This window comes from Puma concolor, chromosome E3 (genome assembly GCF_028749965.1).
Source record: "Puma concolor isolate L17-30 chromosome E3, mPumCon1.1.hap2, whole genome shotgun sequence".
In the NCBI taxonomy this organism is placed as follows: domain Eukaryota; kingdom Metazoa; phylum Chordata; class Mammalia; order Carnivora; family Felidae; genus Puma; species Puma concolor.
In genome coordinates this window covers 10,366,415-10,390,248 of record NC_141682.1, presented here as the reverse complement: position 1 = coordinate 10,390,248, position 23,834 = coordinate 10,366,415, and the positions used below count along the sequence as shown (strand labels likewise).

At 41.4% G+C, this 23,834-nt stretch overlaps 1 protein-coding gene across 1 annotated transcript in view; it reads left to right on the top strand.

Annotated features, from left to right (window-relative positions):
* The first annotated feature begins 2,946 nt into the window (after nt 1-2,946).
* Nucleotides 2,947-23,834, top strand: part of BAZ1B (bromodomain adjacent to zinc finger domain 1B) — a 73,260-nt gene continuing 52,372 nt past the window's right edge. The window contains exons 1-3 of the mRNA XM_086691302.1: nt 2,947-3,419; nt 11,577-11,693; nt 16,395-16,539. Of these exons, the coding sequence (XP_086547428.1) occupies nt 3,313-3,419; nt 11,577-11,693; nt 16,395-16,539 (369 nt within the window). The 5' untranslated portion in view covers nt 2,947-3,312. The remainder of the gene's footprint in view (nt 3,420-11,576; nt 11,694-16,394; nt 16,540-23,834) is intronic.

Genomic DNA, 23,834 nt, shown 5'->3' with positions numbered 1-23,834 from the left:
TAGGGAAATGGCTATACTTCCTTGGACAGTCTTATTCCTGCGACTAAGCAGCCATAGCCGACTTGGAGCAATAGCAGCTTTGGTGCAGATCCCTGGAAGCTACACATTTTAATCTCTTCCTTTTTGGATCAACTTGTTTATTCAAATGTTAGGAAAGAAAACACATTGAACAATGAATTTTGCTAAAATTATGGTAAAAAAAAAAACTTGAGAGTATAGTAAAAGCGGATGTGGGCTGGAACAATTGGGAAAAGGCATTAGGAAGGAAGTATTGGGTTGAAATGCACAGAGAAAAAAGTCCATTTCCAGCGGTGGGTAGGAATAAAGCTAATGAATTCTGGGAATTAGGAGGAAGTAGTCCAGTAGGGGCTTGCTGGGTTAAGAGTCTGAGGACTGAGGAGGCACCTGGGTGGCTCAGTTGGTTGAGAGGCTCAGGTCATGATCTCACGAGGCTTGTGAGTTTGAGCCCTGCATCAGGCTCTGTGCTGACAGTTCAGAGCCTGGAGCCTGCTTCAGATTCTGTGTCTCCGCTTCTCTCTGCCCCTCTCCAGCCCACAATCTCTCTTTCTCTCTCTCTCGAAAATAAATATATGTTAAAAATAAAAATTAAAAAAAAAAAGTTTGCAACAAGAGTCAATGAAAATATTAGAGCAGGAAACTGATAGTTACATTAACAGTCTCTTTCATTTTTTTCTTTCTTTAAAAAAATTTTAAATTTATTATTACTCTTTTGAGTAAGCTTTATGCAAAATGGGGCTTCAACTCATGATCCTGAGATCAAGAGTCGCATACTCCACTGACTGAGCCAGCCAGGCGCCCCCCTATATTTTTCCTCAACATCTTCAGGACAAGATGGTAAAATCTCATGTTAATCAACTTTATCATTTGTAAATTTGACCCACAGAAGTGGAGGACACACCAAGCAAAAGTCACATTAAAGTTTGCTATTTTTTTTTTTTTTTAAGTTTATTTATTTAATTTGAGAGAGTGGGCACAAGCAGGGCTGGGGCAGAACGAGCGTGAGAGAGAATCCCAAGCGGGCTCCGAGCGGTCAGCACAGAGCCCGACTTGGGGCTCGAACTCACAAACCGCGAGATCGTGACCTGAGCCAAAGTCGGACACTTGACCCACTGAGCCACCCAGGTCCCCACTGATTCTCCCATTTTAGATCTCTGCTTTACCAACACCAGGGCTGGATTCAGCTTACAGTGGCCCCAAGCGCTGAAATGATGACGGTCCCCACTCTCATGGGCAGTTAGACACTATTTTGAAATATCAATTTTTCCAAAATTTGTCTCTTAATGTTGTTGGAGTCCTTATCCTGTGTGTAGTCTGCTACCGGGGATCTAGTCCTGCAAATGTCCGTCCCATTAGTCACCTCGTCCGTGCCTCTCAAATCTGTCCACCTGTCTCCCTTGATTTTGTTACATTTGGGTCCCTTGGTATCCCTGCCACAAATAACTACGTCACTCTAGCCATCACACGCTGTGGCCCGGATGATCACTTCCGTTGCCACCCTCATATCTTGATACTTTCCACCTCAAAATCCCTACGTTTTAAGGTGTGCTGTCCTGAATCTATCAAGAAGGCTCTGCGGCTCCTTCTGCCTAGAATGTTCGTCCCTCATTTCTCTGCTTAGTGAAATGCTACTCACCTTTTCACAATCGACTCAAATGTCCTGTCCTCCGAGGTTGCTCATAATCCTTTTAGAAGAAATAGCTACCGAAGGAGGATGCAGTCCTATCTCTGCTAGGTGACCAGAGGAGGCTCCATTGGGATGGCGACTGACCTGGTACTTACCCTTCCCTGGGGGGAGACTTCTCACCTCAAGATGAGAAGAAAAGGGTCTGGCACTGCCATGCACCCCCGCTTTCTCCGCCCTGTTGAAGAACAGGCTGGGGAGGTATGTTCTGAGGCCACTGAAGATCTTTGAACGGAAGGGGACAATTTAATTAGGGAGAGAATTATCCGTGAGTGTTTCGGCTTGTCCTGGGTAGGACATAGTTTGGACTACGTGGGTGTAGTGTGCTCGGGGAAGCAGCTCAAATGTCGTCCCTCTCCAGGCAGTCACTGCTGTCTTCGGACTGTGCACTTCCGACAGCACTCTTCACCGAACTGGCATTATTCGTGCCTCTTGTTTTCTCAGAACAGTCTCTGTCTCATTTTTTGTTTTTCCTCTGAAGCTCCCAGTCCAGAGCCCTCAACTTTGGAGGTGCTGCGAAAGACTATTAGAATTAATGGATGTATCTTTACTAGGTATGTCTTTTAGTATATTTTTCCAAAGAAGCTCCTGTATGATCCTTTCCACCAAGCCCCTAAAAACAAGCATCATACTAGTATCCACATCTCCACCACACTCTCTTCCAGAAGTTAACTTTGGGGTGAGCAAGACTGGGGGCTCAAGCTGTTCTTGAGAACCTTCGCTTGGGTAAGATCTTGGGGCTTATTCCCGCCAACCCCTCCTCTCTTTCCGCCCCACCCGCGCCTCCCCGGGCGTGGCCGAACGCGGCGCCTTTAAGGAGGGGGCGGAGCACGGTGGAAAGACAAAGCCCCTGGCCGCGCGCTCCCCCTCCCCCTCCGGCGCACCACACGGACAGTGGTGCCCGGATGTCGGTGTCGCCGTCGGTGACAGATGGCGCAGTGTCTGTATATGTTAAGGGGCTTCTCTGGTCTGACCTCTTTGAATTCCAGGCCTTTCGGTCCCCCGCTGACCCCCATTTTCAACTCCGCCGCTGGAGGCCCGCAGGCCTGTCACCAGCGCTTACATAACGTGACCTTTCACCTCTTCATACTGCCCTCTGGTGCGCTGCAACCCAACTACGCGGCCCGGAAAGGGGGCGGGACCCAAGCGCAGAGCGGCAGCTCCCGTGAGCCAGTAGACCGTGAGCGCTGATCGGCTCTCCGCCTATTGGAGCATTCGCCACCGGCGCCACAGGGGAGCAAGTTAGTGTGTGCGCTGACCGGGCGGGGGGGAGGAGGGGAATCTCCCGCCATTTTTCAATAATTTCCTCCGGTGCAGCTGAGGAGGAGTCGTGACTGCCGAACGCGGGGACCCGTAGCGAAGGTTGGGCCGGAGGCTGCCGGGCGGCGCAGCGGTGTGCGTGGGAGTTCCGTGTCCCTGCGTCCCGTTGCATGGCCCTCGCGCGGCCGCGCCAGCACTGAGGGAGCCGAGTTCGCGCCGCCCTCTCACCCCTCCCCTCCCCCACCCCACCCCCGGGAGCCAGGCGCTCGCTCCGGGCCGCGGGGCCTAGTGTTGCGCCGCGGGCTCGCCGAGGAGCCGCAGCCTTCCGGGCCGCCGCCGCCGCCGCCGCGATGGCGCCGCTCCTGGGCCGCAAGCCCTTCCCGCTGGTGAAGCCGCTTCCCGGCGAGGAGCCGCTCTTCACCATCGCGCACACTCAGGAGGCTTTCCGCACCCGGGAGTATCCTTTCCAGCCTGGCCGCCAGGCCGCCCGCGGGGTGGGGCGGGGTGGGCCGGGGGCTCGCCGGGCCCGGCGGGCCGCGCAGCCCGCCCCTGTGGCAGCTGTCAGCGCGCCCGGCGCCGGCGGGCCTGCACCCCCGGGCGGGAGCTCTAGCCCGCCGTTCCGCGGGGTGGGCGGGCGGGGGCGCGGGCCGGCCCGGGGCCCCGTGCCCTCCATCCTTTCCCGGCTCCGCACTTTGTCCCCGGGCCTCGTTTTCGAGGAGCGGCCCCCCCTTTCCCCCGGGTGGCATTAGGCCCTAAGTACGAACGGGAGACGGGGTTCCTTGGCTGCTTTTCCTTTTTAAATTAAACCTTTCTCTTGAAGTTTTTGAAATTGTACCCACGCGGCCTCGTGATCCGGCTTGTGCAAGATTTTTTTTTGTGCGTTTTTTCCCCCATCTCCGCGGGGGCGCTTGGGTTTTTCTCCTCCCGAGTGGACTTCAGGCTGGTCGTGAGCTGACAGGATCGTGAGGCACATACCCCAGAACGAATTCCAGACCGGGGAAGGGGAAGAAAAAGTTATCTTGGAGGAGATGATGCCTGCCTTCCCCGGCATGCACAGGTTTGAAATGTTGACGATTTAGGAGGAGATCGGTATCTGCCTTTAAATGAACATATAAAAAATACCAAGACCTACTTAACGGTTTTATGTTGTATTTTAGGAACAGGAGGCTGATGTTTTAAATAAGACGCATCCTCTTTTCTAATCATTGTTTAAGGTTTCTTGTGTAAGCTTTGAAGTCTTCTAGTTGTACGACTGTTATTTACTTTTTTTTATGGATGCCAGATGAGTCCTTTTGGAAGCACAAGTGTAAAAAAGGAGTAGATTTCTGAATCAACGCTTTCTTTAGGAGTGAAGGCTAAATACATTGAGTTTCATCAGCCCTTCCTTTTGGAAGGACTTGATTTCTTAGTTTCTGTTTGCTTGCTTGCTTGCTTTCTTCAACGCTTTCTTCAGCAGTGAAGGCTAAATATATTGAGTTTTATCGGCTCTTTTCCTTTGGAAGGATTTGATTTCTTAGTTTCTGTTTGCTTGCTTGCTTCTGTATGGGAGGAAGTGTCCATGTGAGCGATGATATCATTTGATTTCACTTCATTTTGATCCTCTCTTTGATATAATACGATCTTTTACAGGATAGCCCGTTTCTTGTTCCAGTGCAGTTTGTGGATGTAGGGTGTTTACATACAAAGGGGCCTGGAAAGTGAGCCTGTGCTGTAGGAAAGCTCTTGGAGAAATATAGCTAGAGCATCTTGTAGCTGAAATGGATCTTGGGGATGGTTGGATTCTCTAGCCTCATTTGCCAAGTGAACCCAGAGGGTTGGTGGACTTGTTAAAGGTCAAACACTCTGAAATGATGATGAGAGTTAGGAGTAGAATGCAGTGCCTTTCTACCTTATCCTTGTAAGCAAATCCAGAAAAGAAGGTGGAATGCTTGGTTTTTCATGTTAGTCAACCTCTGTCAGTGGTATGAGATAAGGTGCATTTTAGGGAGGGATTCCATGATAATCTGGTTCTTTTTCTTGTCCTGTAAGGACTTTTGGGAAGCTTTGGAGAAGTACTCCAACTGCTAAATCCATCATTATTCTAAAGGTGTCCTACTTTGTAAAAAAAATATTGAGCCCCATCAGTGGGGTTAAAAAAAATTACTGTGGGAATCTGCCATATCCTTTTCAAATGTTATTCAGATATCATTTTTTGAGCAGTTGGTGGATACTCACACACTAGTATTACCAGATGTTTATTTTTATGTCTGCTTGGAGTGTAGCATAAGACACACTCAATAGAGACAAGTTCCAAGTCTGTGATAGGTGTTGAGCCATGTGAAAAATGGCTAAAAGAGAGCTAATTTTTTAGAATTGGCAGTACAGGCTTTTTCATATCGTTTACAGAAATAGGTGAAATGTAATGATATATATGAGGAATTTCTCTTAATGATGACAATTGAAAATTGAAACCTGCACCTTTTATATGTTAGGTATTTTTAAAAATTCTTCATTTTAAGTATTTCCTATACCAGTATGTAGAACCAACCCCTTTAACAAAGGAGTCCTTACATTGCATTGCATGTTGAGGGGGAAATTGCTTGCAGGGGAATTTCTACAAGTGGAAGCTCTTTGAGGATGGTTTTAAACAATTGTGCTGTGTGGTTGGCAGGTTGGTCTATTTCTTTATTAGGCTTTTAGTGATTTCGTAGAGAACAGGTATGTGGTTGGTTAACAGCTGCATTTAAAGTATACTGTTTCCAGTTCTTAATATTTACAATTATGTTTTTAATAGGATTTGATCTTTAATTTTCTCCTAATACCTGCCGTTTGATTGCATGTATATGCAATAGCAAATCAGTATAACATTTTATTGACTTAAAGCTTTAAGTGATGGTATGTTCTTGAAGGCTTTATTGTACCTCTTCATTAAACTTCCAGTGGTAGTTGTGAATGATGCACACGTTTAATGACTAGGTTTTATATATTGATGATTACGTTTTTTGTATTATAGGTTTGAATCTATGAGACGTTACTTCCTAGGTTAATACTAAGGCAATACACTAGATCTTCCTTGGAAAGATTATCAGAATCAGTTCTTGATGTTATTATCTGGCAATAGGATAATACAGTGAGTAAGTCAAGATGGGTTTTAAGGAGAAACTGAAGCTACAAGCAGCCTGCTGAGGGTAATATGTTTGTTGTATTGCTTTACTGTCCTGCTTTGTAAAGCTTGGGAACATCTACTTCATAACCTTGTAATACTAATATATGAGAGCTTTTATTTTATTTTTTTCTTTTCTTAATGTTTACTTATTTTTGAGAGACAAAGAGGCAGCGTGATGGGGGAGGGGCAGAGAGAGGAAGACAGGCTCTGGGCTGTCAGCACAGAGTCTGTGGGGGGGGGGATGCTAGAACCTATGAGCCCCACAAATTGTGAGATCGTGACCTGAGCCCTTGAAGTCAGAAGCTTAGCCGACTGAGTCACCCACACGCCCCTATGAGAGCTTTTAGATGGTATAATGAGGAGGGGCTATTAGAACATAGTTAATCAGGCTCTAGGCAAGAGTGACTACAGCCAAGTTGTAAGAGCTGGAGTTAAATTGTAGTTGCAAGCCAGGATTTTATTGGACAGTTGGAATAATGATTTCTTAGGTTGGTTTTTATAATTTAATTTCTTAAGAGTGAGAAATTAAACTAGATTAGAATTGTTTTTAACTTGATGACAGACTGTTCCAGAGACAGAAAATAGGATAAAAAGCAAATCTGGAGCTGGTGCTTTGTCATTTCACTTAGAACTCTTAGGGTTATAGTTATGCTTATTTAACCTCCGTACTTTTCTGGGCCACTTCCTTTCAGGCTATCAAGTACTTTTATTGAAAGAAGGCTAAAGAGAACAATGAAGCAGCATATTGTGAGGAGGTAGCTCTTGAACTCATGAAAAAGTAGATGCATAATGAGATATATAGGATTTGAGAATATCTTGTCATTTATAACTTACACAACCTTTGGAGAATTGCTTTGACATTTTGTCTGCAATTATATGTGCAACAGTGGCTGGAACATAAAAACCTCAATTGGCATTTGCTCTGAGTAGTTATTTGAGAGTAAGTGACTTATTTTGGTAACCTAAAATCTGAAATAGGATTTAGAGGCAGCTGACTCAGTATCCTTCTAATGGGCTTTTTTCTCTTCTTTTTAATTTTTTTCTCTTTCTCTTAACATAAGACAAAGTAACAACCAGAGCAGAGTTACATAAACTTAAAAGTATCCTATGTTGGGTGGTAGGACTTTAAGTTTTTGATTTTCGGAATTAATCGTAGATTACTAGTTAAATTGTTCACGTATTGTCAGAGGGCATGCATTCCTAGATGTGAATCTTAGGTAGACAGTGCTGTCCAATAGAAATATAATGTGAGCCACAAGTAATTAAATGTTTTCCAGCTTAACCGACTGAGCCACCCAGGCACCCCCAGAGAGAGAGAAACTTAAGCAGGCTCCTTGCTCAGTGCAGAGCCTGATGCACATGGCTCAATTCCACAACTCTGGGATCATGGTGAGCTGAGAATCAAGAGTTGGGTACTCAACTGACTGAGCCACCCAGGCTCCCCTCTGGTGGCAGAAAGATCTGGAGGATACTATGGTGGCTTTTTGAGTTTCTTGGAAGTGGCATCTGTCATGTTTTTCATCTGTTGGTCAAAACAAGGCATGTGACCGAGGCTAACATCAGTGGGGAGGGAATGGGCATTACTCTCCATAGGAGGCATTGCAAGCCACAGGGCAGAGGGTGGAGATGTAGAATCCTTTTATGGAAGGGAGGTGAATATTTGTAAATAATACAGTCTCCTATGCTTCAGGGTTCAGGGAATGTTTCAGGGGAAAGTCACTTTTAAGTTCATATCTAGAGTATGATTAGGGTAGATAGATCAAGAAGAGAAGAGTTTGTGAACTTGAAGATTCTTAAATTTTATTTTATTTATTTTTTTTTTTTTTTAAATTTTTTTTTTTTCCAATGTTTATTTATTTTTGGGACAGAGAGAGACAGAGCATGAACGGGGGAGGGGCAGAGAGAGAGGGAGACACAGAATCGGAAACAGGCTCCAGGCTCTGAGCCATCAGCCCAGAGCCTGACGCGGGGCTCGAACTCACGGACCGCGAGATCGTGACCTGGCTGAAGTCGGACGCTTAACCGACTGCGCCACCCAGGCGCCCCGAAGATTCTTAAATTTTAATGGAAAGAAGTTTTATATAGCTAGAGTGAAGAAATGGGAATTGAGATAGAGTTGCTTAGTGGTGAGATACACAAAGGGGCTGGACCATATAAGTCCTTGGGAGATAGGCTGAGGAGTTTGGATTCTGCCTTAAATATATTGGAGGCTGTTCAAAAATTGGAGCAGGAGGCGCTTGGGTGGTTCAGTTGGTTGAGCATCTTTTGACTTGTCTTTTGACTCGATTTGTGTCAGGTCGTGATGATTCATGGGATCAGGTCCTGCATCAGGCTCTGCACTGCTTGAAATTCTTTCCCTCTCTCTGCCCCCTCCCTCTTTCTCTCTCTCTCTCTCTTAAAGTAAATAAACTTTGAAAAAAAATTCAATCAGGATGGAAGCAGGCTTTTAGGTTGAAAGCTCACTGTGGCTGCAGTGTTGAGAATGTAGCCCTGAGACTAGTGAGACAGTTACTAAATAAACGAGGCAATAGGTAATGGTGATCTGAACAAATGTACTAGCCCTTGAGAAGTACAATAGATTACAGAAACAATTTGGTAGATTTGACAGGATTTGGTAATTGGGGAGGAATCAAGGATTGTATTTTGGTTATCACTTGGGTAGTTGGTCATTCTCTGATAATAGAGAACGCTGGAAGAGGATCTGGTGTTTTTTTCCCTTTCGTTTTGACTGGGAATGGGGGGTGAAGATAGGAAGTTTAGTTTGGGTGCTAGAAATTATTAGCATGTAGATAGTAATTGAAGTTATGGGCATTGATACTGCCACCGCGAATGAGAATGTTATGTTGATAGTGATTTTCAAAGGATGGTGGGAAAGCCATGTATCCAGGTAGAAGGGTCTTGTATTGTTTGAAAAACTATAGTCAGCAAAAAAATTTAATATTTAAATATGTATCATTTGAGAAAAAAAGTTTCCCCCTTTTTTTCTTCTTAAAAGAATACCTGGGTGGCTCAGTTGGTTAAGCGACCGACTTCGTCTCAGGTCGTGATCTTAAGGTTGGTTGGTGGGTTTGAGCCCCGCATTGGGCTCTGTGCTGACAGCTCGGAGCCTGGAGCCTGCTTTGGTTTCTGTGTCTCCTTCTATCTCTGCCCCTCTCCTGCTCGTGCTCTGTGTCTCTCTCTCAAAAATAAACTTAAAAAAAAAAAAAAAAAGAATAAAAACCACTAAGTAAAGCTCAACAAAATCTTGATTGGTGGAGTGATTTTCAGTAATGTGGGAGCCAGAGGATTACTTCCCAGTGCGAACGTATTTGCATTTCAGGGGCCTGAGGGCAAATGAGATTTTAAAGTAAGCTGTAGAACTGGGTTTAAAAACAAATAAGATTGAGTAAAAGGATGTTTGGGTGAGAAGCACAAAGGACCTGAGGAGGATTACCGGTGAGGTCAATTAAAATGTTTAAAACTGTTATGGCTAGGTGGGAAGGGAGGATCAGAGGCTGAATTTAAATAATGGCTCTGTTGTGGAAGAGGAAGGACTGAACTGAGAAAAACCTAAGTGGTCGCAATTAGGGATTGAAGAGCTGAGTATGCTTCCCTCATTTCTGACTTGGACACAAGGGCCATTAAGAGAGATTGGGAATAATTGCTAAGGAGCAAGTTTAGGAGGGGAGGGAAGGGAAGGGGGTAAAAAGAAGAGTTTAGAAAAAGTTGGATTTGAGCATCTAGGTGATACCCGAGTTGTATGTTGTTGGCTGCATAGGTCTAGATCAAAGGAGAATCACTGGGCACATGACTCCTACTTTTAAAAATAACAGCTAATAACAGAAACTTAATCTTTAAGATCTATTTGTTTTATCTCACATTCTCTCTGATTACAGTGAATTTCTTCAGTATAACTAAATAATCTATTAGAATGTTATCAAGCTCTTTAAATGCTTTAATAAATCCACTTTCTGATTCTTTTTTTTAAATTTAATTTTTATTTATTTTGAGAGAGACGGAGGCAGACTCCCAAGCAGCCTCCGCAGTCCACGCAGAGCTCGATGTGGGGTTCAAACTCATCAACTGTGAGAACCGAAATCAACTGAGCCGAAATCAAGTCGCTTAACTGACTGAGTCACTCTGGCGCCCTTGATTCTTCCTGTCATGATTCACCTCCCCCCTCCCCGTGCAAACAGACAAACATAATAATTTATCTTATTGATTAGTTATGATAATGTCACTTTGGAAGTCATGCTATTTCCTTTTTTCTCTATAAATTTTTATAAATTTTCAGTGAGATTGAATTTGTATAGCTTTATATGGAAGCTTGACTCCTGGTTTTTTCTGGTACTCTATTTTGTTTAATCATTTAAATATTAGTATCACCTCTCTGGTGAGGAAAATAGACTTAAACTGTTTTGTTTTTGGCAGATCCAGAGAATGCTACACTAAGGGAAGGTGCTCATACTATTGGCTAAAACTACTATTTTGGGTTATCTATGCATTTGTCCCTGTCATCTATCTTTGCACTGATTTCAAAGAATCTCTGTATATTTAAAATGAATTACTTGTTGAGTTGTGAGGTAGTATTACAGAGGGAGCTGCTTAAATACTTTTATTTCAACTACTATAAAAAGTGTCACTTGGAAAGTACAGAGATTGGCAGCTAATTCTCTAGTTGTGGTGTCAGTTTATTTTTTTGGGTAGCATCTGTTGCTGTGCATAAAATAAATTAGTTAACTTGTCATTTGAATTTGAATGTGTCTGGCTGATAGTGAATTCCAGTTGGGACGATGTGGAAAGTTACCATTTATATGGCACTAACTTGTAGGATGTTTTCTTCCTCCATCTGCCTTACAAAGACCGAACAATGTCTGGTAAATGACTTGTGAGTGTAGTATTATTGGAGGCAACATAAAGGCTGGATAAATATGGTATCGAAATTATTTTTAGGGCTTTATGGAATTTATTTTTTAAACTCAACAGGTGTTTCCGAAGTAGGCTGGAAGCTTATAGTAAGTGGATCATTAGCTGGTATACAGGGCTATTCAAATTGCCTGTGAGACTGGGGTAGTCCTCTCCTCTTTCTGTGGAAGATCTTAAACTTGCTGACCATCTAAGTTAGGTAACAATTCCACGTACCTTGCATTCTTATTCCTTACAACTTGTGTTTAATTTACCTTTCCTTTGTCTTACAAATTTTTAGTGCTGTGGGAATCTGAAACAGGTGAATTGAATAAATCACATTTGTACTAAAATAGTAATATTTTATTTGTAAAACAAAAACATGACAAACCATTTGAATCATACTTTGGCTTTAATAATTTTGTTTGGATTTGCCACTTGAAAACTGTGATTTCAATTTTACCTTACGCTGTACAATATAGAAAGGTTGCCATATTATAGACTTTTTTCTGTGTAAGTAATTTGTGGATGTGGATGAGTTTTCTCAGTTGCTTGATTATTATTTTCCTGAGCGACTGCTAACAGAGAGTATGAGGCCCGCCTGGAAAGGTACAGTGAGCGCATTTGGACCTGTAAGAGTACCGGAAGCAGTCAGCTAACACACAAGGAGGCCTGGGAGGAGGAACAGGAAGTTGCTGAACTGTAAGTAATAGAAGCATTGCCCTTCTAGCACCATCTTCAAATTATTGGGAAAGAGGGAATATTAACAGTAAAGCAATATTTGTATTTAAATTTATGGGCGTACATTAGAATACATTAGTATAATGTATTGGTATCTGAGTGCCTTTGCCTAGTGGCATTTTGCTGGTAACAAAGTATGTGGAATATATCGTTGTATGTACACTTATTTAGGGTATTTACCAGGCTTTTAAGTGTTCTTGCTCTATACTTTTACCTTGTAAATATTCTGGAAATGTTCTAAGCAAAGGAAGCTGACACAACTTGGAAGTAATACAGGGGCAGCAAATTAGAAAATTTTCTTTATTTTGTGGTCATTTGAAATTTAGGATAGTCTTTACAGTGGCTATCAAAAAAAAAATTCACAGTTTGCGGTGCCTGAGTGGGTCAGTCGGTTAAGCATCCAACTCCTGATTTTGGTTCAGGTCATGATTTCATGGTTCGTGAGTTCAAGCCCTGCATTGGGCTCTGCACTGACAGTACAGAGCCTACTCTGGATTCTATTTCCCTCTCTCTCTGCCCTGCCCCTGCTCTCTCTTCTCTCTCTCTCTCAAAATAAATACGTAAACTTAAAACACTTGTGTATGTTGAAAGTGCCTACTCATGTGGGTATTCTCTCAGAGAAAACACTCAGAATTTGGGCAGTAGGACCTTGCAAAAGATACATGGAAACTAGGGGTGATAATAAAACAGAACTCTTTCGGGAATTGGGAATAGAAACTTTTTCTGTGGACTTTTCATTGACTTCTGTTGGTAGCAGATAAGCAGAGAGCATACAGTTTAGTAATCTAATACTGTTCTGCTTTTTTTTGCTGGTGTAATGACACTAGGTTCAGTTAAGACCTAGTTCTAGTAGTGGTTCCATCACTGACTAATAATTAGTTGAGTCTGTTAATCTGGTGCCTGTTTCTTCTTTGTTTGGTCACTTACATTGTTCCATTTTGGGTTAGTGTTATTACTTTAAAAGAAATTGTTTTTAAATGTTTGTTTATTTTTGAGAGAGAGAGGGAGACCAAGGATCTATCTGAAGTGGGCTCTGTGCTGACAGCAGAGAGCCCAATGCGAGGCTCGAACCCAAGAGCTGTGAGTGAGATCATGACCTGAGCCCAGTCATGCAGCTGCTTAACTAACTGAGCCACCCAGGCCCCTCCTAAAAAAAAATTTGTTTTTTAATGTTTATTTATTTTTGAGAGAGAGAGAAGAGAGACTGAGTACGAGAGGGGGAGGGGCAGAGAGAGAGGGAGACACAGAATCCAAAGCAGGCTCCAGTCTCCGAGGTGTCCACACAGAGCCTGATGCGGGGTTTGAACCCACGAACTGTGAGATTATGACCTGAGCCAAAGTTGGATGCTTTGCTGACTGAGTCACTCAGGCATCCCTGGATTAGTGTTAATTACATATGTGTCTTGTTTAGTGTACTAGACCAGGAGTTGTGCAACTTTATCTGTAAAGTGTCACTTAGTAAATATTTTAGGGTCTCTGTCTCAGCTATTTGTCTGTGACATTGTACAGTGAAAACAGCTATAGGTAAAATGTAAATGAATGTGAATGGCTGTAAATAAAAGAAAATTTTATTTACAAAAACCAGTGGTCGGCTGAATTTGGCCCTTGGGCTTTTGCTGACCCCTACAGTAGCTTGTGGACTTTAAGAAGAAAATCTTTTTATTTATTTATTATTATTTTTTAAATACAATTTATTGTCAAGTCAGCCAACATACAGTGTGTACAGTGTGCTCTTGGCTTTGTGAGTAGATTCCCATGATTCATCACGTACATCCGGTGCTCATCCCACAAGTGCCCTCCTCAGTGCCATTACCATTTTTCCTGCCCCTGTGCCCCTCATCAACCCGCAGTTTGTTCTCTGTATTCAAGAGTGTCTTATGGTTTGCCTCCGTCTCTGTTTGAAAGTATTTTTTTCCCCTTCCTAGCTTGTGGACTTCTTGAGGGCAGGTCTCATATTTGACTTATTCTTGAATTGGTTACAGTGCTGAGACACTATCCTCTGCACTATATGAGCACTTACTGTTTGCTTTTTGCAAATAGAGATAATGTTGCCTTCTCTGGGTATCTTTTTGAGACAAAAAGTTGTGTGTGTGAAAATTATATGTAAATAAAAGATAGTAACCATTAACCTACAACAAAGAGTATGAAGAGTACTGAAGAGGAAATCAGTTATTGTTACCCTTTGGGAAAAATCCAAAGAGAATCCATAAAAAGCTGTTAGGAGTAATAAGAGAATTCAGTTTCAAAATATAAATAAATTGCTTTCCTCCACACAAAGAGGCAATGGGAATTTAGAGGGTAGAGACTAACCTGGAATTGTTAGGGAAAACTTCATGTGGCTCTATGAGGAAGGTAACACTTGAAATATAGTTTGTACCAGATTATGGAAGACAAGATGAGCTATTCGTATTTAATTCTGTGAACAATAGGAGGACAGCAGTAATTTTTGAACAGGAGAGAAACATGGGATGGTTTTGGTGATTGATGTTTAGGCTTTGAGATTAATCTGGGAACTGTGTAGGAAGAGTTCAAGAAGGAAAAGCAGGTGGGAAGTTGATGTGGGCTTGCTAGGATAGTATTCAGGTAGAGAGTGATGGCATTATTGGGAATAGAAATAATGAGTTGGAGTCTGTAATCCTTCCTGAAAAGAGGGTTTTGGGCCATAACTTTGGAAAACTGCTACAAACTTCTTGAAAAGTCATAATACTTAGGGTATTTAAGATTTTCAGAAGACCTCCAGTAAAGAAACTGTAGCTTGGTTTAACCTTGTGGATCTCAAACTTACTTGATCTTAGAAGCCATTACAGCAGAGTGAAGTTCTAAAGAACACAGATGGGGGAATGTTTTATGTGATTTGATAGTGAACAGAATGTAGAGAATGATGAGAGGGATTACTGAAAAAGTATGATTATGCAATTTTTATTCAAGAAGAAATCTTTTTTTTTTTTTTTTTTTGGTTTATAAAAGTAATGCATACTTGTTTAATATGTAAACACTACAGAGTTAGTAAAAGAATCTGAACATCATCGTCCATCCTCACTCCCCAGAAGTAGCTGTGGACAATGAAGTTTTAAAAAGCTTGGTGACTGGGAGGCTTATTAATAAGCATTTATAGGGGCCAGAAAAGGCCTCATGGAGTTAAGGAAGTCTGAGGACATCTTTGGAGGATGATTAAGCTGGGAGGGAGGATGGTGGGGAGAGGACAAAGGTAAAAGCCTTAACAAAGGCAGGGAGACTAGAAGCTTATTGATGGGAATGGGGAAAAGCAGATATAACTCAGGTAAATTTTAAGGCAGTATGGTAAGAGATTTTAAATCTAGCAGTCAGTTGGAGGAACATTTTTAGTTATGAACAGAGTGGGAATATGATGATAGTAAGCCTGATACTTGGATGTGTACGAATGTTCTCATGCCTGGTCCTTCCTTGCCTTGCAACACAAATATTAATTGAACTGGCCAGAACTGGAGATCTTAAATTTTTTTTTTTTTAATGTTTGTTTATTTTTGAGACAGAGAGAGAGCATGAACGGGGGAGGGTCAGAGAGAGAGGGAGACACAGAATCTGAAACAGGCTCCAGGCTCTGAGCTGTCAGCCCAGAGCCTGACGCGGGGCTTGAACTCACGGACCGTGAGATCATGACCTGAGCCGAAGTCGGACGCCCAATCGACTGAGCCACCCAGGCGCCCCCAGAACTGGAGATCTTAATGAGTTTCCATTTAGATTGCTTCCTATTTTCTGCTATCATGAAGAATCCAGCAATGACCATCTTTGTGCACATGCTGACACTTTTTAAAAAAAATTTTTTTTAACATTTATTCATTTTTGAGAGTGAGAGAGACAGAGCATGAGCAGGGGAGGGGCAGAGAGAGAGGGAGACACAGAATCTGAAGCAGGCTCCAGGCTCTGAGCTGTTAGCACAGGTCCTGACGTGGGGCTCGAACCCATGGAGTGTGAGATCATGAAGCTGAAGTCGGACGCTTAACCGACTGAGCCACCCAGGCGCCCCAAGTTGACACTTTTGATAACTGTCAAACTGCTTTCCAAAAGAGTAGAAACCTAGGCTGTCAGCTGTGCATGAATGCACATTGCACTCTTTCCTTGCTTATACTGGGCATGTTCGTGAGTTTAATAAGTAGAAAGTAGCACTTAATTGTTTCACTTTTGCAAGAGCTTTGGAGTTCAAGTCATGGTTCCAGTCCTTCCTGATTTATTTTCCTTACTCATAAAATCAAAATTCTACACCCCTCCTGAGGCATTGTGGGTACTAACTGAATGAATGCATAGGGAAACATTTTCTTGATGAAGGTGTAACACAAATAGACTCAAGTTACAGTCTTCTAACAAAAAATGGGCAAAGGGTATGAATAAATAATTCATACCTGAAAAGGGAAGTCTACTATAAAAACAAATGGGAAAATGTTCAGCCTTACTGATGATGTGCCTGTTACTCTTATTTTCCAGATGAGAAAATTAACCTGGATAGGTCCATCTGACAGAGTTCTTTACCAGTTCCTTCTTTGTCCTGTGTGCCACATGGTTTTAATCTTTGTGTTCCCCAGTGCCTCACTTAGCTTTGCTAAAGAAATGTTTGAATTAACTTGAATTAATTCTCTAGATAGGTTTTTCTGCATTTTCTTGGTAACTAATAATGTGTTTGTTTAGTTTGAAGGAAGAGTTCCCTGCCTGGTACGAGAAACTTGTTCTGGAAATGGTTCACCATAACACAGCCTCTCTAGAGAAGTTAGTAGATACTGCTTGGTTGGAGATCATGACCAAATATGCTGTGGGAGAAGAGTGTGATTTTGAGGTAAGTACCTGCTCCCCCCTTTTTTGGTACAATTTGACTCCATAACCATATGTCAGGATTAGAGCTTCTAGTATAGATTATAGAGTACATTTCTATGTGCAAAATTGTGTTATATTTGAAGTTTGCTTTGCTTAGTGTCAGATATTATAAGGGCCAAATTTTAGAACCATAATCATTGTTGGGAATATTTAACATTATGTTAATATTACAAAAATTGTTACACTGTGTACTGCTGCATCCTTGTTTTCCTTGTTTTAGCCCTTTTTGATAACTGCTATCTTGACTTTTTTTGGTTGTGTAATTTTTTCATACTTTGTTTCAAAGACTTTCAGATGTTTAATCCAAATCTGTGGTACCAAAAGCAAAGAATGTCATTTCTCTACAATAGTGAGCAAGTTGACTTTTTTCTTTCTCTGCTAAATTTGTTTTTTTTGTTGTTGTTGTTTTTGCTTTTTAAATTTTTTTGTTTTTATTTGAGAGAGAGAGACCGAGCAGGAGCATGGGAGGGGCAGAGAGAGAGGGAGAGACAATCTGAAGCAGTCTCCAGGCTCTTTGCTGACTGCACAGAGCCTGATGAGGTGCTCTAACTCATGAACTGTGAGATCATGACCTGAGCCGAAGTCGGATGCTTAACTGACTGAGCCACCCGGGCACCCCTGCTATATTTGTTTTTTAATTTTGTAGCCCAAATAGCACAAGGATAACTATTACTAAAGTGATAATAACCTAAAACCAAGCAATCCCTGTATAATCCTTTGAAAGCTTAAAGTAAGATTCAGGAGTAAGGGAACTAACATTTGTTAAATATCTATAGTGGACACTAGGCTGGTTGCTTTACCATAATGTCTTGCAGAATATGCACAGAAATGTTGAAGTAGTAAATAGGCTCAAGTATCTATCTATCTTTTTTCTTTCTTTCTTTCTTTCTTTCTTTCTTTCTTTCTTTCTTTCTTTCTTTCTTTCTTTCTGTCTTTCCTTCCTTCCTTCCTTCCTTCCTTCCTTCCTTCCTTCCTTCCTTCCTTCTCTCTTTTCTTTTGTTTTCTTTTCTTCCTTCCCTCTCTCCCTTCCTCACTCATTCACTCACTCAGATATTTAAATAGTGTGTTCAGAGGCGCTTGGCTGGCTCAGTCGGTGGAGCATGTGAGTCTTGATCTCGGGGTTGTGAGTTCAGGCCCCACATTGGGTGTAGAGATCACTCAAAAAAGAAAATTAAAAACAAAACAAAACTTGTTGATATTGATGTTTCAGTTAAGAGTGATTTCGTCTGTATGTAATGAAGTAGCTAACTAGCAGTGCCCAGTACTTCTCAAGCTTTAGCCTAAATAGAATCACTTAAAGGACTTCTGAATATACATTCTTGGGTGCCATCCCCTGATAGTTTGGTTCAGAAGGTCTAGGATAGGCCCTAAAAGTATGCATTTCTAACAAGCTCTAGGGTATGATGATGATACTCTGTGGATAGCATTGAGTAGTATAGCATTGGTTTAGGCAGTGAAAACATTTGGTTATCTCATGTAAGTCTTAGAGGTGGGTGACACCAGATGTGGCGTAGAGGTTGGGAAATATTGTCAAGGACCTATGCTTTGTATCTTTCTGCCTTTCTGCTTTGGGCTTCTCAGTGTATTGGTTTTGTCCTTAGCTTTGGTGCCTCTTGGTTGTGAACTTACGACTGTATTCAGAGTGAGAAAATGCTTATATAAGCATTGTAAGAAAATTGTAAGAAACAGGAGGGAGTGGGTACTGGAACAAGAAGAGAGTAATGTAGTTGTGGAAGAGAAGAGTATTTCGGTAGTAAGGTGTGACCCATTTCACAGGGAGATGGGAGTAAATACCCCGACATCACTTTTCTTCCACTATCTGATTTTCTGCTCTTGTTTCCCATGGGTTGAACTCACCAAAATCTAGAGGACAAGGGAGCCCTTTGATGTAGGCCACAAAGATCAGCCTGTATAAGCCCAGAGCAAGGTAGACCAGAATGGAGACAGATTTGGAGTGGCACGAGGAAAATAGGCTGTACACATCTGGAAGGTGAAAGAGGAAAAGTTTGACAGAGGGGGAGAGAGAAATTAAAATTGGGGAGATCTGTATGCCCGTAAAACGTATGAAAACATAGTGATCCAAGAAATCAAGTAAAAAGCATAGCAGGACCATTTTATACATATCAGATTAGTAAATAAGAAAAAGTAAAAATAATGCCAAGTTTTGACAAGAATGTGGAACTATTTTGATAAACACTTCAACATTATTGAAGACAGTTGAATGTGCACATACCTTCTGACCAAGGATTTTTTTCTTAGATACCTTTTTTTGTTGGTGTTTTTAAATGTTTATTTTACTTTTGAGAGAGAGAGAGAGAGCGGGAGTGAGGAGGAGCAGAGAGAGAGGGGGAGGCAGAGAATTCCAAGCAGGCTTTGCACTGTCAGCACAGAGCCCAATACAGGGCTTGAATTCACAAAACTGAGATCCTGACCTGAGGTAAAATCGAGAGTTGGATGCTTAACTGACTGAGCCACTTAGGTGTCCCTGAATATCATTTTAATAACTAATAATGTCGAAGATCTTCTCATATTTTTGTTGCTATCCTTTTATATATATTTCTTTTGATGAAGTGTCTGTTCAAATGTCCATTTTGGGGCGCCTGGGTGGCTCAGTCGGTTAAGCGTCCGACTTCGGCTCAGGTCATGATCTCATGGTCCGTGAGTTCAAGCCCCACGTCGGGCTCTGTGCTGAAAGCTCAGAGCCTGGAGCCTGCTTCAGATTCTGTGTCTCCCTCTCTCTCCAACCCTCCCCCATTCATGCTCTGTCTCTCTCTGTCTCAAAAATAAATAAACATTAAAAAAAAAATAAAAAAAAATCTTTGTCCATTTTTAAATTGGATTGTTTTCTTGTTTTTGAGTTTTGAGACTTTTTTATTCTGGATACAAGTTCTTTATGAGATCTGGATACAGGTTCTTTATTTGCTCCCCACTAGGGCTTGTGTTCTATGTTTTTTGTTTTTTAATGTTTATTTTTTTGAGAGAGAGAGAGTGCAAGCAGGGGAGGGGCAGAGAGAGAGGAAGACACAGAACTCGAAGCAGGCTCCAGGCTCTGAGCTGTCAGCACAGAGCCTGACATGGGGCTCAAACTCATGGACCATGAGATCATGACCTGACCCAAAAGTCAGACACTCAACCTACTGAGCCACCCAGTCGCCCGTTGAGGCTTGTGTTTTGATTCTCTTAACAGTGTCTTTTAAAGAGCACAATTTTTTTAGTTTTCATGATGCTGAATAGAAAGCAACTATGCCTAGTGGTATTTGTAATTATATAATATAAATGATCTAAACATTTAAGTTAAAAGATAGAAATTGCCAGATTGGATAAAAAAGCAAGATGCAATTATATGCTGCCTATACGATGCAAATAGGATAATGGTAAAAAGATGGAGAAAGAGGTATCATCTTAACATTAAAAGAAATCTGGGGTCACCTGGGTGGCTCAGTCACTTAAGCTGACTTCAGCTCAGGTCATGATCTCATGGTTTGTGAGTCCAAGCGCTGCATTGGGCTCTGCACTGACAGTGTGGAACCTGCCTGGGATTTTCCCTCTCTCCGTCTCTCTCTTCCCCTTCCCCCAACTCTCTCTCAGAGTAAATACATAAACTTAAAAAAAAGAAAAAGAATTCTGGAATGGCAAGGTGCCTGGGTGGCTCAGTAGGTTGAGCACCCAAATCTTGATTTTGGCTCAGGTCGTTATCTCACAATTGTGAGATTGAGATTGAGCCCGGTGTGGAGCTCTGTGTTGGGCTTGGAGCCTGTTTGAGATTCTTTCTACGTCTCCCTCTGCCCCTCCTTCCCTGCTTGTGTGTGTGTGTGTGTTCCTTCTCTCTCTCACAAAAGGAAAGAAATCTGGAATGGCTATGTAGATATAAGACAAAGTAGATTTCAGGGCAAAAAGTATTACCATAGGTAAAATTTTTTTTTAATTTTTTTTTTTTTTTTTTTTAGTGTTTATTTTTGGGAGAGAGAGAGTGTGTGAGCAAGGGTGGGCAGAGAGAGAGGGAGACACAGAATCTGAAGCAGGCTCCAGGCTCTGAGCTGTCAGCACAGAGCCCGATGCGGGGCTTGAACTCAAGAACTAACTGCGAGATCATGACCTGAGCTGAAGTTGAACACTTAGCAGACTGAGCCACCCAGGCGCCCCTACATTTTTTTTTTTTTTTAATTTGAATTTTAGTTAAGAAATATTTCATAATGAGAGGGGTCAGTTTTTTAAGAAGACACAGCAGCCTTTAATGTTTATGCATTTACTAATGAGTTTTTCAAGATGTATGAAACAAAAATGGATAGAGCTGTAAGAAGAAATAGATATCATAGTTATGGTTGGAGTTTTCAACACCTCTCTTCTCAGTAACTGATAGAAAATGGAGACAGAAAGTCAGCAAGAATATGGAAAACTTGAGTTAGCATTATCAACCAATGTGACTTAATTACCATTTATAAAATACTCTACCTGATAACTACAGAAGAGACATTCCTCTCAAATGTATAGTTTACCAAGGTGGATCATACTCTGGGCCATAAAATAAATTGAAAAGGATTCAAGTCCTACAGAGAATATACTGTGATGAAAATGGAATTACATTAGAAACCAATAATAGTTATCTGGAAACTGCAAATAATTGGAAATTACAAATAATTGGAAACTAAATAACATACCTTTAACTTACTCAGAGTTAAGGGAAAATCAAAAGGGAAATTAGAAAATGTTTTGAACTGAATGTGAATGAAGGCATCTGGGTGACTCAGTTGGTTAAGCATTTGACTCAGGTGATGATCTCACGGTTCCTGAGATCAAGCATGCTTGGGAAACTCTCTCTCTCTCTCTTCCCCTCTCCCACTCTCCCTCCCGCTCCCCGCTTGGATGTGTGTCTCTCTCTCTCTCAAAATAAATAAACATTAAAAAAAAAAAATGAAAACACAATATATTAGAATTTGTGAGATGTTGCTTATGGTAGGGCTTAGGAGAAATGTATAGCACTAAACAACCAAGCAACTTTAAACAAACAAAATAGAAAGTTCTCAAATCATTGACTTCTACCTTAAGAAATTAAGAAAAAGAAGAGCTTTCAAATTCAAAGAAAACAAGAAGAAAAGATTTAATAAGTTTAGATCAAAGTGAAAATCAGTAAAATAGAAAACAGGAAAGTCGTGCAACCAAAAGCTGGTAATTTGAAAAGATCAGTAAAATTGATAAACCTCTAGCCAAACTCTCAGGAAAAAAAGAGAGGATACAAATTAACCAATATGAGGAATTAGATGATTGTCACTACAGTCTACATATATTGACAGGATTATAAGAGAATGTTAGGAGCATCTTTATGCCAATAAATTTGACAACTTAAATGGACAAATTCCTTGAAAGATACTACCAAAATGCATTCAGCAAGAAATAAAAACCTTAACAGTCCTATATCTATTAAAGAAAATGAGTTTGTAGTTAAAATTATCTGGCAAAACTCCAGGCCCAAATGTCTTCATTGGTGAGTTCTACCAAACATTTAAGGAAGAAATAGCACCTATTCTATCCGGACGTTTCCAGAAAATAGAAGAGCGGAGGGAGGAGGGAATTCTTTGCACATTATTGTATGAGGTCAGTATTACCCCAATACTAAGACCATATAAACACATTATAAGAAAAAACTATGGATAAGGCAAAAAAAAATTCTGTGTCCACAAAACTCCTGTGTGAACATAGATGCAAAATTTCTTTATTTTATTTTTATTAAAAAAAGTTTTTTTTAATGTTTATTTTTGGGAGAGAGTGCAAGTGGAGATGGGGCAGAGAGAGAGGGAGACACAGAATCTGAAGCAGACTCCAGGTTCTGAGCTATCAGCACAGAGGCTGACGTGGGGCTCCCACCCATGAACTGTGAGATCATGACCTGAGCTGAAGTTGGATGCTTAACTGACTGAATCACCCAGACACTCCTATTTTTACTGTTTTTATTTTTAGAGAGCAAGAGAGAGACCACAATCAGGGGAGAGGGGCAGAGGGGAGAGAGAGAGAGAAGGAGAGAGAAAATCCCAAGCAGGTTCCACGTTCAGCACAGAACCCAGCTCAGGGCTCAATCACGCAACCCTGGGATCATGACCTGAGGCAAAATCAAGAGTTAGAAGCTCAACTGACTGAGCCACCCAGGTACCCATAGATGGAAAATTTTCTAATCAAAATTTTAGCAAATGAAATGCAACACTTCCTTAGGAGAAGGATAATTCATCATTACCCAGTGGGGTTAATCCTCCAAATGCAAAGTTGTTATAAATTTATGTATAATTCTTTTTTATATTTTTAATTTTTTTTAATTTTTTTTTTTTTAGCGTTTATTTATTTTTGAGACAGAGAGAGACAAAGCATGAACGGGGGAGGGTCAGAGAGAGGGAGACACAGAATCCGAAACAGGCTCCAGGCTCTGAGCTGTCAGCCCAGAGCCCGACGCGGGGCTCGAACTCACGGACCGCGAGATCATGACCTGGGCCGAAGTCGGCCGCTTAACCGACTGAGCCACCCAGGTGCCCCTGTATAATTCTTTTTTAAAATATATTTGTAAATTTACATCCACGTTTGTTAGCACGTAGTGCAACAATGATTTCAGGAGTAGATTCCTTAATGCCCCTTACCCATTTAGTCCACCCTCCTCCCACAATCCTTCTAGTAACCCTCTGTTCTTTATATTTAAGAGTCTTTTATGTTTTGTCCCCCTCCCTGTTTTTTATGTTATTTTTGCTTCCCTTCCCCTTATGTTCATCTGTTTCGTATCTTAAATTCCTCATATGAGTGAAGTCATAGGATACTTGTCTTTCTCTAATTTTGCTTAGCATAATACCCTCTGGTTCCATCCACATTGTCATAAATGGCCAGATTTCGTTCTTTTTGATTGCTGAGTAGTACTCCATTGTATATATTTATGTACCACATCTTTATCCATTCATCTGTTGATGGACATTTGGGCTCTTTTAAATTTATAATTCAGTTAAGAACAACCAAGAAAAACTATATGGTCATCTCCAGTTTACACAAAGAAAGCATTCAACAAAGTCCGACATTAGTTCCTAATAAAAACTTAGAGCAAACTGCAAATAGAAATTTCTTCAACCTAAAAAAAAAAAAAAGAAATTTCTTCAACCTGATAAAGGATATTTACAGATTAGTCACCAGCTAGCATTATACCTAATGGTAAAAGACTGAATGCTTGCTCTCCCACTCCATTTAACATTGTATTTGAGGTTCTAGCTAGTTGTATGTCAAGAAAAGGAA